The 24,612-nt window shown below is 43.3% G+C and overlaps 1 protein-coding gene across 2 annotated transcripts; it reads left to right on the forward strand.

Moving 5' to 3' along the window:
- The first annotated feature begins 10,014 nt into the window (after positions 1-10,014).
- Positions 10,015-24,585, forward strand: LOC123999565 (RILP-like protein 1). Of its 2 annotated transcripts, XM_046305459.1 has the most exons (9): positions 10,015-10,610; positions 14,898-15,045; positions 17,345-17,463; positions 17,877-17,975; positions 18,082-18,228; positions 21,743-21,793; positions 21,882-22,036; positions 22,205-22,312; positions 22,786-24,585. In XM_046305459.1, exons 1-9 carry the CDS (start codon positions 10,323-10,325, stop codon positions 22,916-22,918), a joined length of 1,248 nt encoding a protein of 415 aa, XP_046161415.1. In that variant the 5' UTR covers positions 10,015-10,322; the 3' UTR covers positions 22,919-24,585. The 2 variants fall into 2 exon arrangements, with proteins under 2 accessions (XP_046161415.1, XP_046161416.1); XM_046305460.1 differs by lacking the exon at positions 21,743-21,793.
- Positions 24,586-24,612: the final 27 nt, after the last annotated feature.

The raw sequence follows: 24,612 nt of genomic DNA on the forward strand, positions 1-24,612 counted from the left end.
GCACGCACGTCTACGGCAATAAATAGTAGGCGTTGTCTTCGTTGCCTGCATTATCACTTCTATAAAGACAAACACTTTGTCAAAGAAATAGCAATAAATTGCATTTAATATAAAAATGACAATGTAATGAAAAATGAAGTTGAAAATATCGAACACATGTAACTCCTATTATGGTTTATATTGACGTTATACGACAGGCATTCGCATGTATGTCTTGACACTCATCCGCACCCATCACATGTTTATTTTTATTGCGTTACACCAGCGTTTCTTAAAGTATGGGTCGCGACGTAAAGGTATAATTACTTCATTAATTATTGGAATTGATTTGGCAAAGTGAACTGCGCGTTCGGTTCAGTGCGCTCTCTGCTAAGCGGTGGTCTCTGCTCCGTTTGGCAGCTGCGCAAGTGGGAGAGGGAGATGCCCGTGTGCTTCGCGGTTTACCGGATATTTTTTCTGCAGTTTTCTTGAAGATCACTCCGCGACCCACACACTGCAGCGCTGTCGTTCAAGCCACTGACTAGTTATTCCCGCTCGGCATCGCTCACCGCTGTCGTGCTAGCCACAAGTTCTGACTGAGCCCAATCGTTATGAAATGCAAATACAGTGACGACTTTGTCTTTTTCATACAAATTTTGAGAAATAACGAGGAGCGCCCACAATGTGTTTTGTGTGGGGAAGTGCTTAGTAATGAGTCTCTCAAAACGAACAAGTTAATAAAACGACACGCTCCTGGCCAAATATCCAGGTACAACATGACAGTAAACCAAGTGAGTTCTTTCAGAACGGGGCAGAACGCTTCGAAAGTGGAAAAATAAGTAAACTACCAAGGCATTGTTGTCATTTTATAACAGGTTATGATAAGCAGAAATAAGCGAGTGCTATCGTAGTAGCTGTGAGTTTATCTTTCAAGCAATCCTTAAGAAACAACCCCTAAGAAACAGTACAGATGAAGATGAAAATGATCAGGCCTACTGTACATTTTACTGTAGAACTTATTATTGAAAACAAGTCTAGGTTTGAACTGTTTGCTGTTGAAAATACAAGTAATAATTTTTATTCTGAACTGGAGTACACTGATTTTAGAAAGCAAGATGCTTTTTGAGGCGCCCACACACAGTTCTGGGTTGCTCATCTACAGTAGGAAGCGATCTCCTGCCTGACTGAGAAAGCAGTAGATCCAGTTTGGCACCACATACCTCTGCAAGTCGGGGTTCTCAAGTACAGAAACAGTGTCAATGCTGAGCATGACCTCAGTGTTTCACTGTCAAAAACAGCCCAGAATAGACATGCTTGTTGAAAACTTCAACCAGCCCACACACCTCTCATTAGGACTGTGTGTATATGTGTTTTTTGGGCTACATCTATGTGATGTGATCAATCAGTTTATTCCAGTTCAGAATTAAATTATTTATTGTATTTTAACAGCAACAGTTCCAACCTAGACAGGTACACTACCGTTCAAAAGTTTGGGGTCACTTAGAAATGTTTTTTTTTTAAGAAAAGCACATTTTCTTGTCCATTAAAATAAAATAAAATTGATCAGAAATACAGTGTAGACATTGTTAATGTTGTAAATGACTATTGTAGCTGGAAACGTGATTTTTTATGGAATATCTACATAGGCGTACAGAGGCCCATTATCAACAACCATAACTCTTGTGTCCAATGGCACGTTGTGTTAGCTAATTCAAGTTTATAATTTTAAAGGGCTAATTGATCACTAGAAACCCCTTTTGCAATTAGGTTAGCACAGCTGAAAACTGCTGTTCTGATTAAAGAAGCAATAAAATTGGCCTTCTTTAGACTAGTTGAATATCTGGAGCATCAGCATTTGTGGGTTTGTTCAATGTTCATACCAAGTTGCCATACTCAACTCATGCTATATTCTGGCTGGTGTAGTCAAAATTAATCCTTCCAGCGTGGCGATCTTCACCTCCACATTGAAATTAACCCTTTTAAATGTATGGACATCAATCCTCGCGTCATCGGGAACACAATGTTAATTTCGTTAGGTTGTAGTCATTCAACCATTAGCAACCACAGCTCACGCTGGGGTTGGCTTAGTCTGCCGTGATTTGCGTCACGGGGGCTCTTATAGAAATGTAGAAACGGGGTTGGTTCATAATTTCCAACCAATACCTATTTACTTGGGCGTGGCCACTGCGTGAGCATATTTTACTTGTGAAAACAATGATCTAATTTTAAAAACTCTAATTACCTTAAATCTTTTAACAAATAGTATCATATTTAAACATTTCAATTGCACAACAATTTCATGTTAATCCAATAACTAGAATGTGTAGACTTTCCAAGATACAATTTATGTCGTCCTCACATCAGTAATAATGTTTCAGACAACAACTGATCTGACATCATATACTTTAAGTACCAACAGATACATTCAACTGGTTGGATTCCAGAAATATCGTTCCGTTCCCAACCTTTTGATGTTACCATACTCTCTCTATGTTAACAAAGGGCTTTCCAAGAGTCCATTCAGTAGAGTAGAGAGAGAAAAGGGGAAAGGTATTTATGGGGGGGTCATAAACCTCACCAACAGGACAACGTCATGACACCACCTGGGTTCGGCCTGTCAGAAAGTCCAGGATCCAGTTGCAGAGGGAGGTGTTCAGACCCAGAGTCCTAAGCTTGGTGATGAGCTTGGAAGGGACAATTGGTGTTGAATGATGAGTGGTAGTCAACAGCATTCTCACATAGTTATTCCTCTTATCTAGGTGGGTGATGGCAGTGTGGAGAGGAATTGAGGTTGAATCATCTATGGATCTGTTGGGGCGGTATGCAAATTGGAGTGGGTGTAGGGTGTCTGGGATGGTGGAGTTAATGTGTGCCATCATGATTACATAAGTGAGTGCTACAGGGTGGTAGTCATTGTGTCATGAAGCCTTAGAGTTATTGGGGACAGGAATGTTGGTGGTCATGTTAAAACGTGTGGATTACAGATTGGGAGAGAGGAGAGGTTGAAAATTACAGTGAATATGCCTGCCAGCTGTTCTGCGCATGCTCTGAGAACACGCCCTGGAATACTGTTGGGCCCCGTGACCTTGTGGGTGTTAACCTGATCAAAGACCTTTCTTACGTTGGCCTCAGAGCGCGAGATCACCCAATCCACTGGGTCGGTGACGGCCCTCACACCCGGCACAATGTTGTTGTCAAAGCGTGAATAAATTGCATTGAGTTAGTCTGGTAGAGAGGCATCGTTGGGCAGATCACAGTTGGGTCTTCCTTTGTAATCTGTAATGGACTGTAGCCCCTGCCACATGCGGCAGGCATCAGAGCCTGTGTAATATGATTCCACCTTATTCGTATATTGTACTTTTGCTCCTTTGATGACTCTGGAGGTCATATCGGGACTCCTTGTACTTATTCCTGTCCTCAGGGTTGTTTGCGATAGCCCTGTGTGCGGTAACTCTGTCCTTTAGTTTAGCGCCAACCTCTGTGTTAATCCAGGGCTTTTGATTGGGGAAGCAGCGAACTCTCACCTTGGGGACAATGTTGCCGATACATGAAGCCGGTGACTGAGGTGGTTAGCTCGACAATGTTATTGGCGGAGTCTCTAAACATATTCCAATCAGCACTAGCAAAGCAGTCCTGTAGCATAATTTCTGATTCTGGTGATCATTTCTCAACAGAGCAAGTCACAGGTACTCCCTGTTTGTGTTTCTGCTTGTAAACAAGAAGAAGTAGTATGGAGTCATGATCTGATTTGCCTAATGGGAGATGAGGGAGGGCCTTGTATGCTTGCTAGTGGGTAGAATAAGAGTGGTCTATGACTTTATCGTCCTTAGTGGCATTGGAGACGTGTTGATGGAAGTTGGGCATCACGTGATTTAGTGACGTGGAATTTAAATCGCCGGCAACCAGAAAGGCAGCCTCTGGATGTAGATTGTCTTGCTTATTTATAGCCTTATTTATAGCCTTGTACAGTTCATTAAGTACCAGCTTGTTATTTTCCATGTCCTGAGGCGGAATGTAATACAACAGTCACGATAACAGCTGAAAATTCCCTCGGGAGGTAGAAGGGTCAGCATTTGACCATCAAGTATTCCAAGATGGGACGGTGTGTCACGGTTTTCATGTGGTGAAGGAGAGTCGGACCAAACTGCAGCGTGTATATTGCGATCCATGTTTAATCACACAAGTAACACGAATCCAAAACACAAACTCTACAAAACAATAAACGTAGTGAAAACCGAAACAGCCTTAACTGGTGCAAACTAACACAGACTAAGGACATCAAGACACTCAGGACAATCACCCACGACAAACTCAAAGAATATGGCTGCCTAAATATGGTTCCCAATCAGAGACAACGATAAGCACCTGCCTCTGATTGAGAACCACTCCAGACAGCCATAGACTTTGCTAGATAACCCCACTAGCTACAATCCCAAATACATACACACCAAAACCCCAAGACAAAACACACCACAATACAAAAACTCCATGCCACACCCTGGCCTGACCCAATACATGAAGAAAAACACAAAATACTTAGACCAGGGCGTGACACAGTGGATCGACATTTCCACCGCGCTGGAGTTGGCACACCAGTTGGTGTTGATGTAATCCCCTCCTCGGTTTCCCAGACTCCACTGTCCTGTCTGCCCTGTGAAAGGAGAATCCATTGAGTTGGATAGTCATGGGCGGTATCTTGTCCGAGTCATGTTTCAGAAAAGCAAAGAATATTGCAGTTTCAAGAGTCCCGTTGGTAGCAAATTCGCGATTGGAGGTCCTCCAAAGACATCCAGCCAATTTGACACAACTGTGGGAAGCATTGTAGTCAACATGGGCCAGCATCCCTGTGGAACGCTTTCAACACCTTGTAGACTCCATTACCCAACAAAATGAGGCTGTTCTGAGGGCAACTCAATACTCCCAATTAAGTTAGCCTTAGTGACAGAGTCTCGAACTACAGCCACCAGGGAACTTCAGGAAAAGAAGGTAGAGGGACACAGAGTCAGAGTGGAGTTAGAGGGAATTTTGGTGGTAATAACAGCGGGAATGTGGGTTCCCTGAGTCGGGCAGAGTATCGCACAACAGCCATCAGGGATCGTCAGAAAATAATGCAGGGAATCGTTGCGTGAGGGTGGAATCAGTACAAATGCCGGTTCTCTAGTGGAGAGGATGGAGTCCCCTGAATATGGGTGTAAGAGTATGATTAAGGGACAGACAGGACAGGTAGGTGAATCAAAACTAGGACTGAAGGCTATAACTGGTTCTCACAAATGAGCTAGGAAAAGGCTTAGTACAGTCAAAACAAACAATACCTCACAAGTGCCCAAACAGAATGAACTGAACTAAATAAGGAGCTGATGAGACTAGGTGAGTAACTAACACAGGTGAAATCAATGAACAAAAATTAAAGACAGGGCTACGTTCAAGAACACAATGACACAGGTGTTACAATAAACATCATTACTTCACACAGTCTGCACTTGGGTCTCACCTTGATTCCAGATATTATTATGCCAAGGCAGCAGCTACTCTTCCTGGGGACTTGCAAAATGAAGTCAGTTCTACAATTTGATGCCTTCAAGTTGTAGCCCATGAAGAAGTAGATATGGCATTGAGCTCCCACATCATAAAAGTCTACGTACACCCTGACCCTGGGGTCAAGGAGAGAGGTACAGGAGAGTCACCAAGAGCTTTGTATGTGCTCCCATCTCTCAGCCATATCAACTAGTATTTTTTCTCAGGGTTGCGTAAAACACTACCCTTCCTGTTTATGGACACTCTCGCCACTCCTAACGTCCAGTCAGTCTTCCCCTTCACCATTACTTTGTAATAACACCACCCTGTGGAAAAGCCCTCCTTTCCCAGGACACTGACGATCAGATTCAATTATCCTGGAAGATTCTTTCTTTGCTCTCCTCTTCTAGGGTCTCTCCGGGTCACTTGTTTCCCGTCTGCAGACAGGAGGAAGAGAGAGAGATGAGCCGTATCCGGATCCAGAATCACATCCACTGTGGAGAATCAAGAAAGACATAGTTGCCCGCTGAGCAAAGTGTACATAGTGAATACAGTGTTTATGTAGTTTTATAAACTGGGTGGTTCGAGCCCTGGATGCTGATTGGCTGACAGCCGTGGAATATTAGACCATGTACCACGGGTATGTCAAAACATGTATTTTTACATTGGTAACCAGTTTATAATAGCAATAAGGCACCTTGAGGGTTTGTGGAATATGGCCAATATACCACGGCTAAGTGCTGTATCCAAGCACTCCATATTACATTTACATTCCATTTAAGTCATTTAGCAGACGCTCTTATCCAGAGCGACTTACAAATTGGTGCATTCACCTTATGACATCCAGTGGAACAGTCACTTTACAATAGTGCATCTAAATCTTTTAAAGGGGGGGGGGTGAGAAGGATTATTGTGTTGTGCCTAAGAACAGCCCTTAGCCATGGTATATTGTCCATATACCACACCCCCTCGTACCTTACTGCTTAATTATACAACGGGTGGGTCTATTCCTGAATGCTGATTGTGTACAGTGATGAATGTATTGTACTGGTTCATTCCAGTAAGTTAGGTACAGTATGGTTAGGTACAGTAGGTATGGTGGGAATGTGTCTGTACTTTTCTGCAACTCTGAAAAATGCACAACATACAAAAAACACTATGAATAAATGCTATATTTGAAGAAGTAAAAAAATATCCACAGAAACAAACTCAGACTAGCACAATACACAGACTACACATCTCAAAGCATTACTTCCTTACCTGTTGTAAACCATGACATTTTATTATTGAATGATTTCATCTTTCCACTGTTGCACCAGTCTGGAGATTCCCTGTTCCCTAAGGAACAGCTGCAGGAAGAGAGGCTTTGCCACCAGACCGCTTTGGGGCCTCGAGCCTCTCTAATGCAACAGGAACAGCACCAATGCTGATATCTGAGAAACTATGATGAGTTCTAGGAATGTTATCTCATCTGATGTTGTACAGTATAAAATGGCAGTATGACAACACTCCTATTTCAGTTTACAGAGCAAATCATAAAGTCAGCAAAAACTGAAACGCGTTCTCTAATTCTCTCCTTCTCTCCCTTTTTTTCAGGACCCTGTGCCTTTCAAAGTCCCCAGTCCAATGCTGCTGCTCCAGTTTCAAAAATGTCCCCAAATAACAGATCTTCATTGCCTTACTATTATTCAAATGCTGGGTTTAAACACTGTTTCCCAGAAGAGGATGCTTGTTGAAAGAACCATAAACAATTAATGAACACTGCTTATTATTATTTGACATGTGAACATTTGAACATCTTGGTCATGTTCTGTTACAATCTCTACCCGGCACAGCCAGAAGAGGTCAAAACACCAACAACTTACAGATGGTAGGCAATTAAGCTGTTACAGTTATATAAAAAACTTAGGACATTAAAGTTTAAACAGGCCATGTGGAACGGTCGTCAAAACACCAACAACTTACAGATTAGGCAATTAAGGTCACAGTTAAAGAAAACTAAAGAGGCCTTTCTACTGACTCTGAAAAACACCAAAAGAAAGATGCCCAGGGTCCCTGCTCATCTGCGTGAATGTGCCTTAGGCATGCTGCAAGGAGGCATGAGGACTGCAGATGTGGCCAGGGCAATAAATTGCAATGTCCGTACTGTGAAAAGCCTAAGACAGTGTTACAGGGAGACAGGACAGACAGCTGATTGTCCTAGCAGTGGCAGACCACGTGTAACAACACCTGCACAGGATCGGTACATCCGTAAATCACACCTGTGTGACAGGTACAGGATAGCAACAACAACTGCCTGAGTTACACCAGGAACGCACAATCCCTCCATCAATGCTCAGGCTGTCTGCAATAGGCTGAGAGAGGCTGGACTGAGGGCTTGTAGGCCTGATGTAAGGCATGTCCTCACCAGCAACAATGTCGCCTTTGGTCACAAACCCACTGTCGCTGGACCAGACAGGACTGGCAAAAGTGCTCTTCACTGATGAGTCGCAGTTTTGTCTCACCAGGGGAGACGGTCAGATTTGCGTTTATCGTTGAAGGAATGAGCATTACACTCTGGAGCGGGATCGATTTGTAGGTGGAGGGTCCGTCATGGCCTGGGGCAATGTATCACATTATCATTGGACTGAGCTTGTTGTCATTGCTGGCAATCTCAACACTGTGTGTTACAGGGAAGACATCCTTGTCACTCATGTGGTACCTTTCCTGCAGGTTCATCCTGACATGACCCTCCAGCATGACAATGCCACCAGCCATACTGCTCGTTCTGTGCATGATTTTCTGCAAGACAGGAATGTCAGTGTCCTGCTATGGCCAGCGAAGAGCCCGGATCTCAATCCCATTGATCATGTCTGGGACCTGTTGGATCGGAGGGTGAGGACTAGGGCTATTCCCCCCAGAAATGTCTGGGAACTTGCAGGTGCCTTAGTGGAAGAGTGGGGTAACATCTCACAGCAAGAACTGGCAAATCTGGTGCAGTCCATGAGGAGGAGATGCACAGCAGTACTTAATGCAGCTGGTGGCCACACCAGATACTGACTGTTACATTTGATTTTGACCCCGCCTTTGTTCAGGGACACATTATTCAATTTCTGTTAGTCACATGTCTGTGGAACTTGTTCAGTTTATGTCTCAGTTGTTGAATCTTGTTATGTTCATACAAATATTTACACATGTTAAGTTTGCTGAAAATAAACGCAGTTGACAGTGAGGACATTTCTTTTTTTGCTGAGTTTATCTACCCACTAAGTACACAAAGTACTGTACCTCAACACATTCAATAGCCTTAAACCATAAGTTCAAATGCAGTATTAAATTATGCACTAATATCACATTTTGTGCTGTGTTTTATCCTCACAATCTGATTTTTGGTAAGATAAACTCAACTATCCCTCAATGGTAACATAAAAACTAGAAAAGCCCATTGCATGTATTCTATTGTTTCTAGGTATTTCTGTCTTTCCACTTACCAGTATGTTGTTTTAAGGTCCAGTGAATCAGTACCAAGTTCCAGTGTATCATCATGTAAATCTCCTGTTTAGTTTCACTTCCCTACAGCTATGTCATTACCCCTTGCTTTGTTTGTTTCTCTCTGTTTGTTCCTCCTCTCCTCCTCCTCCTCCCTGCTCTTCCTCATCTTCCTCCTCCTTCCCCTCACCATCCTCTTCCTCCTCCTCCCCCTCTCGAGTGGCGCAGTGATCTAAGGTACTGCATCTCAGTGCTAGAGACGTCACTACAGACTCTGGTTTGATTCCAGGCTGTATCACAACATGCTGTGATTGGGAGTCCCATAGGGCAGCGCAAAATTGTCCCAGCGTTGTCCAGGTTTGGCTGGAGTAGGCCACCATTGTAAATAAGAATTTGTTCTTAAGTGACTTGCCTAGTTAAATAAAATGTAAATCAATTCCTCCTCCTCCTACAAAACTGACTCAATGAAAGAAAAGAAGCGTGGTTAGCCACATTTTCAGAATAGTTTTATCTGTATATGTGTTAGGCCTTAAAGTCTACTACTTGAAGTATGTGTTTACATATTGGACCAATGTATGTATTTTTATTGATTACTATTTTAAGTTTATTATATTGTACATTTTTCATTTGACAGTATACTGTAGTGCAGGGTGGATTTCCATAGTCAATGTTATCCTTTCTATAATAAACACAATCCAGTCATTACACTGATCTGATTTCTAATATTGTGGGATTAATTATGATGCCTATGTCTAATCCTTCTCCCCTCATTAATTATGATCATAGGATGGCGGGTAGCCTAGTGGCTAAGACTGTTGTGTCAGTAAACAAAAGGCTGACGGTTCAAATCCCTCAGCCGACTAAGGGAAAAATATGGCTATATGCCCTGTTTTCCTTCACAACTGAATGTTTTTTTGCCACTAGTGGGAGATAATATACCACTCAGACTGAGATGTCATGTTCTATTCTTTTTTCCAAATTCAACCTAGCAGCGACCTCATGCGACTGATATTCCTGACATGCGCATTACAAACTGCAATCTGACCACAGAATCGGAAAAGAACGACAGCAAAGACAAGAGCACAATGGGACAGTGCCGGGTGATTTCATCAAATTTATCAAAAATCCCTTACAAGACGTCCGACAGGAGTAGAAAAACGCAAACGATACGCATTTAAGGACTTGAAGTGGATCAGATACACACAGAACGAGCCGAACGACGAAAAGTCAATAGTTTTTTCTAAGGGAGGAAGTTTATTGTGGCGAAGGAAATATAATAGACCGGGTAGGCAGGGTGGGTCTGCGGAAAGCAGCCAGAGCGGGGTACAGTCAGAATACAAAACTCACCCACCCAGCCAGACATGGAGGAGTTCGGGTCAGCGTTGGAAAAGAATGTGACCGATTTAACGGTTATGGACGTGTATGACATAGCCGCGGTAGTGGGCCAAGAGTTTGAGAGGATCATTGATCAGTACGGCTGTGAGGCTCTGTCCAGGCTCATGCCCAAAGTAGTGCGGGTGCTGGAAATCGTGGAGGTGATGGTCAGTAGGAACAGCATCAGCCCGGAGACAGATGAGCTGAGGCTGGAGCTGGATAAACTACGGCTGGAGAGGATGGACCGGCTGGAGAAAGAGAAGAAACACAAGAAGGTCACAATTATCTTATACAGGATGAGATAAATCATAGGCCTGAGATTAATAATAGGGGTAGTTGTTACCAAACGTAGCCTAATTTAAAACAGCAGGCCTAATAATAGGCAAAATAGCCTAATCATTTAAGGTGAAGATATGACAATACTGGTAACAAAAAATAGAAAAGAAAGAAAGAAAACAAATAGAAAGAAACAGAAGGCAAATAATTTGCCATCATGAGAATAATGCAATTACATTGTTATAACAATAACTTTGAAAAGTGTACTAGGCATTTTGAATAGTTGGCCGATAGTATATATTAATATAATTGAAAATCTAACCACTGATATACCCCCTCTAAAATATGAATCTGACATTAATGACAACTTGATTGACTGTGGATAGGCTACATTGTTACATTTCACTTCTTGTATTGCTATGTGTGGGCTGTTATGTCACAGAAATATGAAAAAAGAATATTTATACATTGCCTTGTGAAAGTATTCGGGTCCCATTGAACTTTGCGACCTTTTGCCACATTTCAGGCTTCAAACATAAAGATATAAAACTGTATTTTTTTGTGAGGAATCAACAACAAGTGGGACACAATCATGAAGTGGAATGACATTTATTGGATATTTCAAACTTTTTTAACAAATCAAAAACTGAAAAATTGGGCGTTATTTCACCTTTATTTAACCAGGTAGGCCAGTTGAGAACAAGTTTTCATTTACAACTGCGACCTGGCCAAGATAAAGCAAAGCAGTGCGACAAAAACAACAACACAAAGTTACACATGGAATAAACAAACGTACAGTCAATTAGACAATAGAAGATCTGTATACCATGTGTGCAAATGAAGTTAGGAGGTAAGGCATTAAATAGGCCATAGTGGCAAAGTAATTACAATTTAGCAATTGACACTGGAGTGATAGATGTGCAGGTGTTGGCTTTGGGGAGCGCATGCTACAGGTGGGTGCTGCTATGGTGACCAGTGAGCTGAGATAAGGTGAAGCTTTACTTATTTGGCGACAAATATGTAGCAAGGACCAGGCGACGAGTGCGTACAGGACGCAGTGGTGGGTAGTATTTGGGGCTTTGGCGACAAAACGGATGGCACTGTGATAGACTGCATCCAATTTGCTAGTAGGTCTATAACATGTCACATTTACATGAAACCTATATCTCTATCCCTAGTTATGTTCCTCTGCCCTGGGCCCAAGCCCGTAGGGGGCCCAGGGGCAGAATTAATATTATATATGTATAAAACATACATTACTGGAACCACAGGAGCTGGATTCAAATTTTCAAAATAAACCAGAGAGCTTAACTTAGCCACAGACGATCAATAACTTCTCTATAAAAAAATATGTTTTAAGTTTTATCACAAGCGCATACAGGTAACTGGAAAAATAAAGGAAACACCAACAGAAGCTTTAATGCGCCAATGAGTGGTCCTAAACCATGCCAGGAAGATGCACCTCACACTAGAGGTCGACCGATTAATCGGAATGGCTGATTAATTAGGGCCGATTTTACGTTTTCATAACAATCGGAAATCTTTATTTTTGGACACCGATTTGGCAGATTTATTTATTTATATATACATTTTTTACACCTTTATTTATTTAACTAGGCAAGTCAGTTAAGAACACATTCTTATTTTCAATGACGGCCTAGGAACGCTTGGTTAACTGCCTTGTTCAGGGGCAGAACAACAGATTTTTACCTTGTCAGCTCAGGGATTCAATCTTGCAACCTTACAGTTAACTAGTCCAACGCTCTAACCACCTGCCTCATTGCACTCCACAAGGAGCCTGCCTGTTACGCCAATGCAGTAAGAAGCCAAGGTAAATTACTAGCTAGCATTAAATTGATCTTATAAAAAACAATCAATCAAGGGGTGGCAGGGTGGCCAAGTGGTTAGAGCATTGGACTAGTAACCTAAAGGTTGCAAGTTCAAATCCCTGAGCTGACAAGGTACAAGGTGCCTGGCTTGTTGCGAACTGTGTGAAGACTATTTCTTCCTAACAAAGACAGCCAACTTCACCACACGGGGATGATTTAACAAAAGCGCATTTACAAAAAAAGCACAATCGTTGCACCTAACTATAAACCTAACTATAAACATCAATGCCCTTCTTAAAATCAATACACAGAAGTATATAGCTAAAAGAAAACCAGGTTAGCAGGCAATATTAACCAGGTGAAATTGTGTCACTTCTCTTGCGTTCATTGCACGCAGAGTCAGGGTATATGCCTGACTCTTTCCTGAAGTTCATGATCATCTCCTTTGTTTTTTTGACATTGAGTGAGAGGTTATTTTCCTGACACCACACTCCAAGGTCCCTCACCTCCTCCCTGTAGGCCGTCTGGTCGTTGTTGGTAACCAAGCCTACCACTGTAGTGTCGTCTGCAAACTTGATGATTGAGTGAGAGGCGTGCATGGCCACGCAGTCATGGGTGAACAGGGAGTACAGGAGAGGGCTGAGAACGCACCCTTGTGGGGCCCCAGTGTTGAGGATCAGCGGGGTGGAGATGTTGTTTCCTATCTTCACCACCTGGGGGCGGCCCGTCAGAAATTCCAAGACACAGTTGCACAGGGCGGGGTTGAGACCCAGGGTCTTGAGCTTAATGACGAGTTTGGAGGGTACTATGGTATTAAATGCTGAACTGTAGTCAATGAACAGCATTCTTACATAGGTATTCCTCTTGTCCAGATGGGATAGGCCAGTGTGCAGTGTGATGGCGATTGCATCGTCAGTGGACCTATTGGGGCGGTAAGCAAATTGGAGTGGGTATAGGGTATCAGGTATGGTAGAGACGATATGCTCCTTGACTCTCAAAGCACTTTGTGATGACAGAAGTGAGTGCAACGGGACGATAGTCATTTAGTTCAGTTACCTTAGCTTTCTTGGGAACAGGAACAATGGTGGCTATCTTGAAGCATGTGGGGACAACAGACTGGGATAGGGATGGATTGAATATGTCCGTGAACACACCAGCCTGCTGGTCTGCGCATGCTCTGAGGCAGCCTTGCGAGGGTTAACACGGCAGCCTTGCGAGGGTTAACACGTTTAAATGTTTTGCTCACTTTGGCCACGGAGAAGGAGAGCCCACAGGCTTTGGTAGCGGGCCGTGTCAGTGGCGCTGTATTGTCCTCAAAGCAAGCAAAGAAGTTGTTTAATTTGTCTGGGAGCAAGACGTTGATGTCCGCAACGGGGCTGGTTTTCTTTTTGTAATCCGTGATTGTCTGTAGACCCTGCCACATACGTCTTGTGTTTGAGCCGTTGAATTGCGACTCTACTTTGTCTCTATACTGATGCTTTGCATGTTTGATTGCCTTGCGGAGGGAATAGCTGCACTGTTTGTATTCGGTCATGTTTCCAGTCGTCTTGCCATGATTAAAAGCAGTGGTTCGCACTTTCATTTTTGCACGAATGCTGCCATCAATCCACGGTTTATGGTTAGGAAATGTTTTAAATAGTCACAGAGGGTACGACATCTCTGATGCACTTGCTAATAAGTTAGCGTATACATCAATGTTGTTGTCTGAGGCTATCTGGAACATATCTCAGTCCATGTGATCGAAGCAATCCTGAAGAGTGGAATCCAATTGGTCAGACCAGTGTGGGACAGAACGGAGCACGGGCGTTTCCTATTTTAGTGTCTGTCTATAGGCTGGGAGCAACAAAATGGAGTCATGGTCAGATTTGCCGAAAGCAGGGCGGGGGAGGGCTTTGTATGCATCACGGAAGTTAGAGAAGCAATGATCCAGAATGCTAGCAGCCCGTGTCGCGCATTCAATATGCTGATAGAATTTAGGAAGTCTAGTTCTCAGGTTAGCTTTGTTAAAATCCCCGGTTATAATAAATGCAGCCTCAGGACGTATGGAAAGGCTGTATGTAAAGGCAGGATGTATGTAAAGGCAGCCTCAGGATGTATGTAAAGGCTGTATGTAAATGCAGGATGTATGTAAAGGCAGCCTCAGGATGTATGTAAAGGCTGTATGTAAATGCAGGATGTATGTAAAGGCAGCCTCAGGATGTATGTAAAGGCTGTATGTAAATGCAGGATGTATGTAAAGGCAGCCTCAGGACGTATGTAAAGGCTGTATGTAAATGCAGGATGTATGTAAAGGCAGCCTCAGGATGTATGGTATCCAGTTTACATAGAGTCAAGTGAAGTTCTTTCAGGGCAGACGAGGTATCTCTGTGTGTGTGTATATGTTAACTCTATGTGTGTGTATGTGTGTGTGTGTGTGTGTGTGTGTGTGTGTGTGTGTGTGTGTGTGTGTGTGTGTAGGAGTTGGAGCTGGTAGAAGATGTATGGCGAGGGGAGGCCCAGGACCTGTTGTCTCAGATCGCTCAACTTCAGGAAGAGAACAAGACTCTTCTCACTAACATGTCCATCAAAGATCCCATGAGTGAAGAGGACCTACAGAGGCATGAAGGTACTCAACCCTAAACCCCTCACTCTACACCCTGGACTCTTAACCCACACATGCATTATTAATTTAAATGTTTATCTGGTACTGTCTCAAAACTTAATGAGAAGTCACATCAACTCCATTTAAGTTATGATAACAAATGAACTTCTTTAAAATTGATTTTAAAATCGGTGTTTTTGCATGTACATTGAGTGATTGATTAATCGTATACTAAACTAATCCAATCATTTAGTTAGATTTTTTGCACCCGTTACTGAAAATGTTGTTCCAGTTTATATGGCTTAGGTTGCCTGCTCACACTGCTCCTAAACATGTCAGTCATTATGAATGCAGGTTTCAGGTGAATCAACATTGAAACTGTTGGATATCCTAACTTCAGCTGGACACTAATAGGAATTACACATCACTTTGAAAGCCAATATAATGTGACTTGCACCTGGGGTTGCTTAATTCTGGTAAATTTTCCAAGTTTTCCAGAAATCGCGGTTGGATTATTCCTGGAAATCCTTTGTGGGATTTTGAAAAATTTTAATATGGGAATTTCAATAAAGTTACCGGAATTTTGTAGGCCTGATGTGGCCTGCACGCCCTGACCACACTAAAACAAAAAATACAAAAGAACTATGGTCAGAACGTGACAGGTAAAGCTTGGCCTCAAAGTAAGACTTTATGAGATATGAATGTATTGTTATGAGTTTAATTATAATGATAACATTCACCTAGGAACTCACTTTGACTGAGAATGAACGAATTGAACAACCATGGCTCTGTCACTAACAAATACAGTCATGGGTGGTAACTACAATTCAGTTGAAAAGGCAAGACACACTAGGAAATTATATTGGGAGACATTACTCAAACATTTTAAGCTGATACAACTTAAATCTGGACCCCCTACAGGGTCACAGTGACTCTATCAGTTTGAGTAATGACTACAAAATCATATATTAAACGATACAGTATATTAAATGCAACAGGTTTCCTCAAAAGTGTTTAGTAATGGGGCACATTAGGTTTACAGTGCACACACAATATCAATATTGAAAGAATGTGGGTTACACATACATACTATACAAACACCCTCAGAACAGCCTCAATTTGTCAGGGCATGGACTCTACAAGGGGTTGAAAGCATTCCACGGGATGCTGGCCCATGCTGACTCCAAAACATCCCACAGTTGTCCTTTGGGTGGTGTACCATTCTTGATACACACTGGAAACTGTTGAGTGGGAAAAACCCAGCAGCGTTGCAGTTCTTGACACACTCAAACAGGTGCACCTGACACCTACTACCACCATACCCTGTTCAAAGGCACTTAAATGTTTTGTCTTGTCCATTCACCATCTGAATGACACACATACACAATCAATGTCTCAATTGTCTCAAGGCTTAAAAATCCTTCTTTAACCTGTCTCCTCCCCTTCATCTACATTGAAGTGAGTGAGATCGCAGCTTTCACCTGGATTCACCTGCTCAGTCCGTCATGGAAGTAGTAGGTGTTCCTAATGTTTTGTACACTCAATGTACACCGTCGCTCCCTCGCTCTCTCTCTCTCTCTCACACACACACACGTACACACGCACGCACACACGCACACACGCACACACACACACACACACACACACACACACACACGCACGCACGCACGCACACACACACACACACACACACACACACACACAAAGGAGGCCTTCTCTGTGTTTGAGGCTGAGCCAGTCTCATCACTGCATGAGTGGCTCTGTTGTGATATCACAGAGGGGATACAGTCCCCCTGACGCACACACACACACACACACACACACACACACACACACACACACACACATACAAGAAGACGGACAGACCACCCTCAGTGTTCCGTACACCTGCTAGACACACACACACTGCATAATCATGCTTCACGCACACGTAAGTCTCCACAAAGTCCACTCCACCTGCTCAGTGAGTCCTGACTGAAGTTTAAAATTCTTGCTTCCTCCATCGTTTATATTCAGGGCTGTGTCAGCCAGGGGTACGCAGTGTCTGTGTCAGAGAAATCAGGTGTGTGTGCTGTTTTCTATTTTAAACCTCGTCAGGCTCACAGACAGGAATTCCGCTGCTGTGCTCATATTCACTTGATGTATTCTCCCATGCAGTTCAACATGTGTACACATAACACACACAGGGTATTCATGTTGTTCTAACTTGGCTCCTTTCTCCTGTGTCTTGGCTGCCGGGCCTTTATATTGTTCCTCTATACTTACCCCTCTCTGCTCTGCATCTCAGGTTGTCAGATCTGATGTTGATTTGCTGCGTTGCCAGGTATGTCGGAGCGGGAGCGCCAGGTGATGAAGAAGCTGAAGGAGGTGGTGGACAAGCAGAGAGACGAGATCCGAGCCAAAGACCGCGAGCTCACGCTCAAGAACGAGGACGTTGAGGCAGTAAGGGCGGCAGGATGGGTGCTTGCTTGGGGTAGAAGTTGTCCCTCCCTATACATAGACCTAAGATCAGCTAACCCTTCCCCAATTCTACCCTTAGCCATTAGGAGGGAGAACACAAAGCTGACCTTAAGTCAGTGGTCAGGGGTCAGGGACTCCTTGTAGGGTGTGGGGAATCTGTTTATTTATTCAAGTGTATTGATTTGATGGATCAATTAACTCTCTTCTCTCTCTCTTTCTCTGTTTCCCTCTTTATTACATCCCCCTGTACTTGTTCTCTCTCTGTGACCCGCTCTCTGTTCTGCCTGTCCCCTAATTCTCTCTCACACTTCTTCTCATTTCTCCCCCCTCTATCTCTATCTCCACCTCATCCATCCATATCCCTGCATCTCCCTTCCCCTCCAACCTCTTTCTAGCTCCAGCAGCAGCAGTCTCGTCTGATGAAGATCAACCATGACCTGCGCCATAAGATCTCTGTGGTGGAAGCTCAAGGGAAAGCCCTCATTGAGCAGAAGGTTCCAAGCCTTTAGGATGTGTAATACATATTGTTTTACCAACTGTATTTGCAAAACAAAAGAGTTCAGAATTATTTGTAAAATGTATTATATTTGTATGTTTAAGGTAGAACTGGAGGCGGGAGCTCAGGCACGGGTACAGGAAATGGGATCACTCCGGCAGGAAGTTACACGTTTAAGGGAGCGACTACAAGGAGACATGCCCCCTCAGGGTCCAGAGGTGCCTCCTCCCCAGCTCCCATCCCCTGCACAGGTAATAACAACACCTGCTCAGGTGGCACAAACCCAGCCAGGCACAGCTACACAGGAAACACTCACCTGCACATGTAACTATACAGTTTATACAGGCAGACATGCTCCCAGCAGACCCAGGTGCTACATTATAACCCTGGAAGCCTCTGGCAGAGTCACACGCAATGTGCTGGTATTCTCTTTTCTTTCCACATCTATGAGAGTATCTTTGCAGCCTGAGTTAATTTATAGCAGTCTGACTCACAGCCTGTAGAGCCTGGCTGTAGCTAGTGAGTCAGGGAGCATGGAGTCTCTGCCTCATCGGAAAACATGACCTAGCTATCATATGAGGGGTTGGAGGTGGAGGGAGGGGGCCAGGACAGAAATAGCCTTCCTCCCTTCTACCCCTCCACAGTCAGCCAACCAGCCAGCCAACCAGCCAACCAGAGGGATATAAAAAGAGACAGAATGGCAGCCAGAAAATTCAGGACAGCTAAAAGTGACCTGACAATGACCTGTATAGTCACCAAATGGGTTCACTGGTAGCCAAATTAAACATAGATTTTTCAAAGACTTCATACAGCAAGTGTAACACGTACACTGAGTGGACAAAACATTATGAACACCTGCACTTTCCATGACATAGACTGACCAGGTGAATCCAGGTGAAAGATGTGATCCCTCACGGATGTCATTTATTAAATCACATTTAATCAGTGTAGATGAAGGGGAGGAGGCAGGTTAAGGAAGGACTGTTAATCCTTGAGACAATTTAGACATGGATTGTGTGTGTGTGTCACTCAGAGGGTGAATGGGCAAGACAAAAGATTGAAGTGCCTTTGAATATAGTTTGGTAGTAGGTGTCAGGTGCACCGGTTTGTGTACCTCAAGAACTGCAACACTGCTTGGTTTTTCACGCTCAATAGTTTTCCATGTGTATCAAGGATGGTCCACCACCCAGAACATCCAGTCATCTTGACACAACTGTGGGAAGCATTGGAGTCAACATGGGCCAGCATCCCTGTGGAAATCTTTCGACACCTTGTAGAGTCCATGCTCTGACAAATTGAGGCTGTTCTGAGGTGCTGTGCAACTCAATATTTAGGAAGGTGTTCTTAATGTGTTGTACACTCAGTTGTACACTCATCACCCACAATACTCTGCAGTACAATTTATGTTTTCACTTTCCTTTTACAATGTCTGTAAGAATTTTCTAGAGAGATTTGATCTCAGTGAGACTAACCTGGATAAAAAAAGGTACAATAACTCCCCTCCCCCTCCCACCAGCCTGGTATTCCCTCCTCAGAGGCGGGGATTCAGGGTGTGGGCTGGCACGAACCAGACAGACACTACCCCCCAGAGCTGCGGTTGGGGCGTTACGATCCTGCCCCGCGTCTCCCGTCCCTGCAGAGGTAACTCTAATGAACGAATCCTCTGCAGCAGAGGTAACTGGTTTCTAATGAACTGTGTTTTTGATCCAGCAAACCTCTGCAGCAGAGGTAACTTTCATAAGTGTGTATTTGAGAGTAAGATGAAGAGTGAGGGATTGTGAACGTTATCCTCTGCAGCAGAGGTAACAAAAGTTTCTAATTCACAGGTTTTCCTTTATTTTTACTAACGTATCCTCTGCAGCAGAGTGTTAAACAAGTCTAAATATATTTTATATTTGAGATTCTTGAACTTGATGACAGCTTTCCTCTGCAGCAGAGGTAACTCTAATGAACAGTCTTGAAGGAATCCTCTGCAGCAGAGGTCCAACTCATCCCAAAACTCAATTGTGTTTAGGTTGGGTGATTGTGGAGGCCAGAATCTGATGTATCCCTCTGCAGCAGAGTCCTGTTGAAAAACAAATGATAGTCCCACTAAGAGCAAACCAGGTGAAACGTATCCTCTGCAGCAGAGGTAACTAAATAGTGTGTCACCAGCAAAGCACCACCACCTCCATGCCTCTGGGCAGCAGAGGTAACTCTCACAAAGACAGCAGTTGGAACCCAAAATCCATTTCTGCAGGACAGAGTCTAATGTCCAACGTGTTTCTTGGCCCAATGAACGCTTCTTTTTATTGGTGTCCTTTAGTAGTGGGTTCTGCAGCAGAAGACCTGATTAACTCTGAATAGTTGAATGAGATGTGTCTGTGAATCCTCTTTGCAGCAGATGAACGTATCCTCTGCAGTTAACTCTAATGAACGTATCCTCTGCAGCAGAGGTAACTCTAATGAACGTATCCTCTGCAGCAGAGGTAACTCTAATGAACGTATCCTCTGCAGCAGAGGTAACTCTAATGAACGTATCCTCTGCAGCAGAGGTAACTCTAATGAACGTATCCTCTGCAGCAGAGGTAACTCTAATGAACGTATCCTCTGCAGCAGAGGTAACTCTAATGAACGTATCCTCTGCAGCAGAGGTAACTCTAATGAACGTATCCTCTGCAGCAGAGGTAACCATAACTTCCTTTCCTGTGGCGGTTCTCATATTTCATCATAGCGCTTGATGGTTTTTGCGACTGCACTTGAAGAAACTTTCAAAGTTCTTGAAATATTCCGGATTGATTAACCTTCATGTCTTTAAAGTCATGAAGGGCTGTCGTTTCTCTTTGCTTATTTGAGTTGTTCTTGTCATAATATGGACTTGGTATTTTACCAAATAGGGCTATCTTCTGTATACCAATTCCACAAATGAACTTTTAACAAGGCACACCTGTTAATTGACATGCATTCTAGGTGACTACCTCATGAAGCTGGTTGAGCAAAGCTGTCATCAAGGCAAAGGGTGGCTACTTTAAAGAATCTCAAATATATTTTGTTTGTTTAATACTTTTTTGGTTACTACATGATTCCATGTGTTATTTCATAGTTTTGATGTCTTCACTATTATTCTACAATATAGAAAATAGTAAAAATAAAGAAAAACCATTGAATGAGCAGGTGTGTCCAAACTTTTGCCAGCTACTGTACATGCACAGTGTGTATGTGGGAGTGTGTGTGTGCTCCTGCCTGCAGTTCTACTACCCCAGTTTGAACACCCTAAATGTTGATTTAGATGGCACAGAGCATGTGTGAATTAAGTGTCCCTCTACCAACTATGTCTGTGTGTGTGTGTATGTGTGTGTGTGTGTGCGTGTGCGTGTGTGTGTGTGTGATAACTGGGTCAGACTGTACCACTGCAGCTGTCGCATCTAATCATAGACTGCACTGACACCCCATGGACTAGTTCAGTCCCTTCCCTTTCACCTGCAATGGCAAAGTATGTAGTTGGCACCAACAGAACTTAGAGCATTAGAACGTTAGTTTAGCCAGTCATGATAATAGCATGACTGGTTGTTCATGCCTCTTTTTGTCACGCTTCATTTGCTACACAGTGACTTGCTAAAAGACTGTTTGCTGCATGACTGACCTCTGTTGGTTGCAAGCAATGAGTTAGTCTGAAGCTCAGTATCTGAGGTAAGGAAGGAAGGCAGGAAGGAGAGAAGGGTGCATTGCCTTAGTATTGTAACAGGGCCCAGGGTCTGACCTACAGTTCTCTTCCTGTGCCACCAGGAGGCGATGTGTGATCAGGACACACCTGCTCTGTTTCAACATTTTACCAAGGTATCCCTCCTTTCTTCTATTCCTTCCTTTCCTGCCCTCTTCTCTTCCTTTCATCATCCCATGATGTAATGTGACTGTCCCCCACTAGGAGGCACTATGTGATGAGGAGGTGGACGGCCTTGACCAGAAGGATCCCAACAGGCCCCGGTTCACACTACAGGAGCTGAGAGACGTTCTGCATGAGAGGAACGAGCTCAAGTCCAAAGTGTTCGTGCTGCAGGAGGAGGTCGCCTACTACAAAAGGCAGCCATCTTTATTTTGACCATACAAACAGAACATGTTTAGAAAAATATAAACAATCAGATGAGATTATCACAGTTTGTCAGTTTAATTTAAGAAGTTAAAAGTGAACTATATTGACAATGCTGATGATGATGGTAGTGGAGTGATGACTGTTCTTCCTCTCTCCAGTGAAGAGGTGGAGGATGAGACCGGGCCTCCCACTCCTTCCCCATCCCCCGAACAGCTGAGGGCACGGCCTCGACACAACGCACAGCCTGAGTCAGGAATCAAACGCCTGTACGTACCAATCACACAGATACACTGGATACCTTTAACATATCGCATTTATGATGAGTATGTGCATTTATCTCCTGGCCAACTAAATCAGCATGTGTGGTTTAAAGTAACCACCATCTGGCAACAACACCAGTAACATGGCTACATCTCACAGCAGAAGAATATAAATGAAATGGGCTGTGGTTGATGTGGTCCCTCTCCCTCTGTCTCTCTCTCTCTGCTTGCCTCTTTGTGAATGTCTGTGTGTGTATGTGCTTGTGCGGGTATACGCGTGTGTGTATTTATACATGTGTAGAAATGCATCTCACTTCTATGTATTTTAACAGTTATAACCAGGACTCTAAATAATATGTCTGGAGAACATAAAGGAACAATGACGCTGAGTAGTGAAGTCCACTTTTGTGTCTCTCTTTTTCTCTGTCCTTCTCGACTCTTCCCTCCTCTGTTCTTCCTTGCTTCCTCTTCTCTCCCAGGTTTAGCTTCTTCTCTCGTGACAAGAGGCAGAACTCCCAGCGGAATGCACAGTTTGATGACAGCTTCAACTCGTGGGTGGGGAATGATGAGGTGTACACGGAACAGGCCCAGGAAGCTTTGCAGCACATGTAGTGATTGGACAGCGTTTGATGATGTCACTCAGAACTCTTTCCCAGTAACGTTGCAATGCACTTAAAGGCATCGTAAAGGTTAGCTTATTGCACAGTACACACACCTACAGCTCAGCACAGCCATCCACCTACTGAAATACATACTGACACTGAAATACCATCAGCTCTAAGTAACAGAGTCATTCACCCAGCATCTAGAGTAACCACCCTGTCTTTGGCAGTATAATCCTTGCCTTGCCTTGGGACTGTGCTTAGTGTGCCTGCTGCAGCACAATGGGATTGTGTGACATTTTTGCTTCTAAGTGACAGGAATCACAGAGGGTTGAGGGTGAAGAGGAGCCTTTCTTTATCCCAAAGTGAAACCCACCAGAATTGATGGATGCTCAGAGCGGTTCCCTTTGTGTTAGAACAGGCAGGGATACACTAGGCGTGTGAGAGATACACAGAGTCAGGCTTGGAAGGATTGTGGAACGAGGTGACAGGAAGCGAGATAGAGGAACCACACGAGACACTCCAGATAGAGAATCATGGGACACAGAAGAAGAAAGAGGGGGGTTCAATCCAGTAAAGAAACCTTGAAGACAAGTTGGCAGTGCTGACCCAGATGTAGTAGGTTCTGTACCATCTTTATACTCCCTTGGCCCTGAGCTAGACCCGTCATGTCCTTAGAGGCAGCTAGAGAGCACTATGGCTAGACCCACCTCACCAGCTAAAAAGTGTGTGAACAGATGTGGTGTTTTTTTTACAGATCGACCTTGCACATAAATGAATACATTACTGGGTGTTGAGATGGGATTGCCCAAATTAAAGAAAATGTTATGGGTTTATATTTTTCCAGTGGTGAATGAAGCACAGAAGGTTGTAGTTTTACAATGTCTTATGGAAAGACAGTATTTTTGTTTTGAAATTATTTAACTAGATGCTGCTTGCTGCTGCTTTTTTGTTTTCAGGACTAGCCAAGTGGTGTACATATGAAGCAAGAGACAAAAATATGCAAGTTTGGCTAACTGTATTTGATATATACATGTACATTTTGAATGGGCGTCATGTTGGAACCAAATGTGACAACACAAACTAAAAACAACATTGAGAATGCAAATTTGAATGTCGTGGAATATTTGGTTTAAACATGGATGACAGTTTGCCAAACTCTGCTGTGGCTGCAAGATGGTTTGTGAGAAGTAAAATGGATAGTGTGGATGAGGGAGGTTCTTGATAATGAGTAGTCCTGACTTCAGCAGTCAGGCAGACATAACGCCTCAGCCTCACTATGCTAAGAGATCATTAATACTATTACTATGACTGGACAACTTTTCAATCATTTATTTTATGATGCAACTTAATCAAGGCGCAAAACTAGGGCAACACTTATTTGTGACAAAAGGGATTGATAGTCGAGAAAGGTTATATCTTGTCTGGTGGCAACATCACACCAAAATGTACACAAAGGGGAAATAAATACACAATCTATCCAAACAAGGGAAGATGAGGGAAGATGTCAATATATGCAAGACATCCTTCTTTTGCAACAAACTTTATGGACCCGCTTCACACCAAGTAGATTTCTATTGGAAGGATTTTAAATATGATAAAGGTCTCAGTTTTCATACAGCTTGTTGTCTTTTTTTCAGATATACAAACTCAATAAATATGGTGATCCCCAGAATGTTTCATGTATTATGTCAACTTTCTTCA

Source organism: Oncorhynchus gorbuscha, linkage group LG16 (assembly GCF_021184085.1).
Source record: "Oncorhynchus gorbuscha isolate QuinsamMale2020 ecotype Even-year linkage group LG16, OgorEven_v1.0, whole genome shotgun sequence".
Classification (NCBI taxonomy): Eukaryota; Metazoa; Chordata; class Actinopteri; order Salmoniformes; family Salmonidae; genus Oncorhynchus; species Oncorhynchus gorbuscha.

What these genes read in the sequence shown, in the direction of transcription:
- LOC123999565 (XM_046305459.1), top strand. Translation starts at nt 10,323, where the DNA reads ATGGAGGAGTTCGGGTCAGCGTTGGAAAAGAATGTGACCGATTTAACG. An exon ending in AAGAGAAGAAACACAAGAAG is followed by an intron (nt 10,611 to 14,897) that starts GTCACAATTATC and finishes GTGTGTGTGTAG; the next exon opens with GAGTTGGAGCTGGTAGAAGA. An exon ending in AGAACGAGGACGTTGAGGCA is followed by an intron (nt 17,464 to 17,876) that starts GTAAGGGCGGCA and finishes ACCTCTTTCTAG; the next exon opens with CTCCAGCAGCAGCAGTCTCG.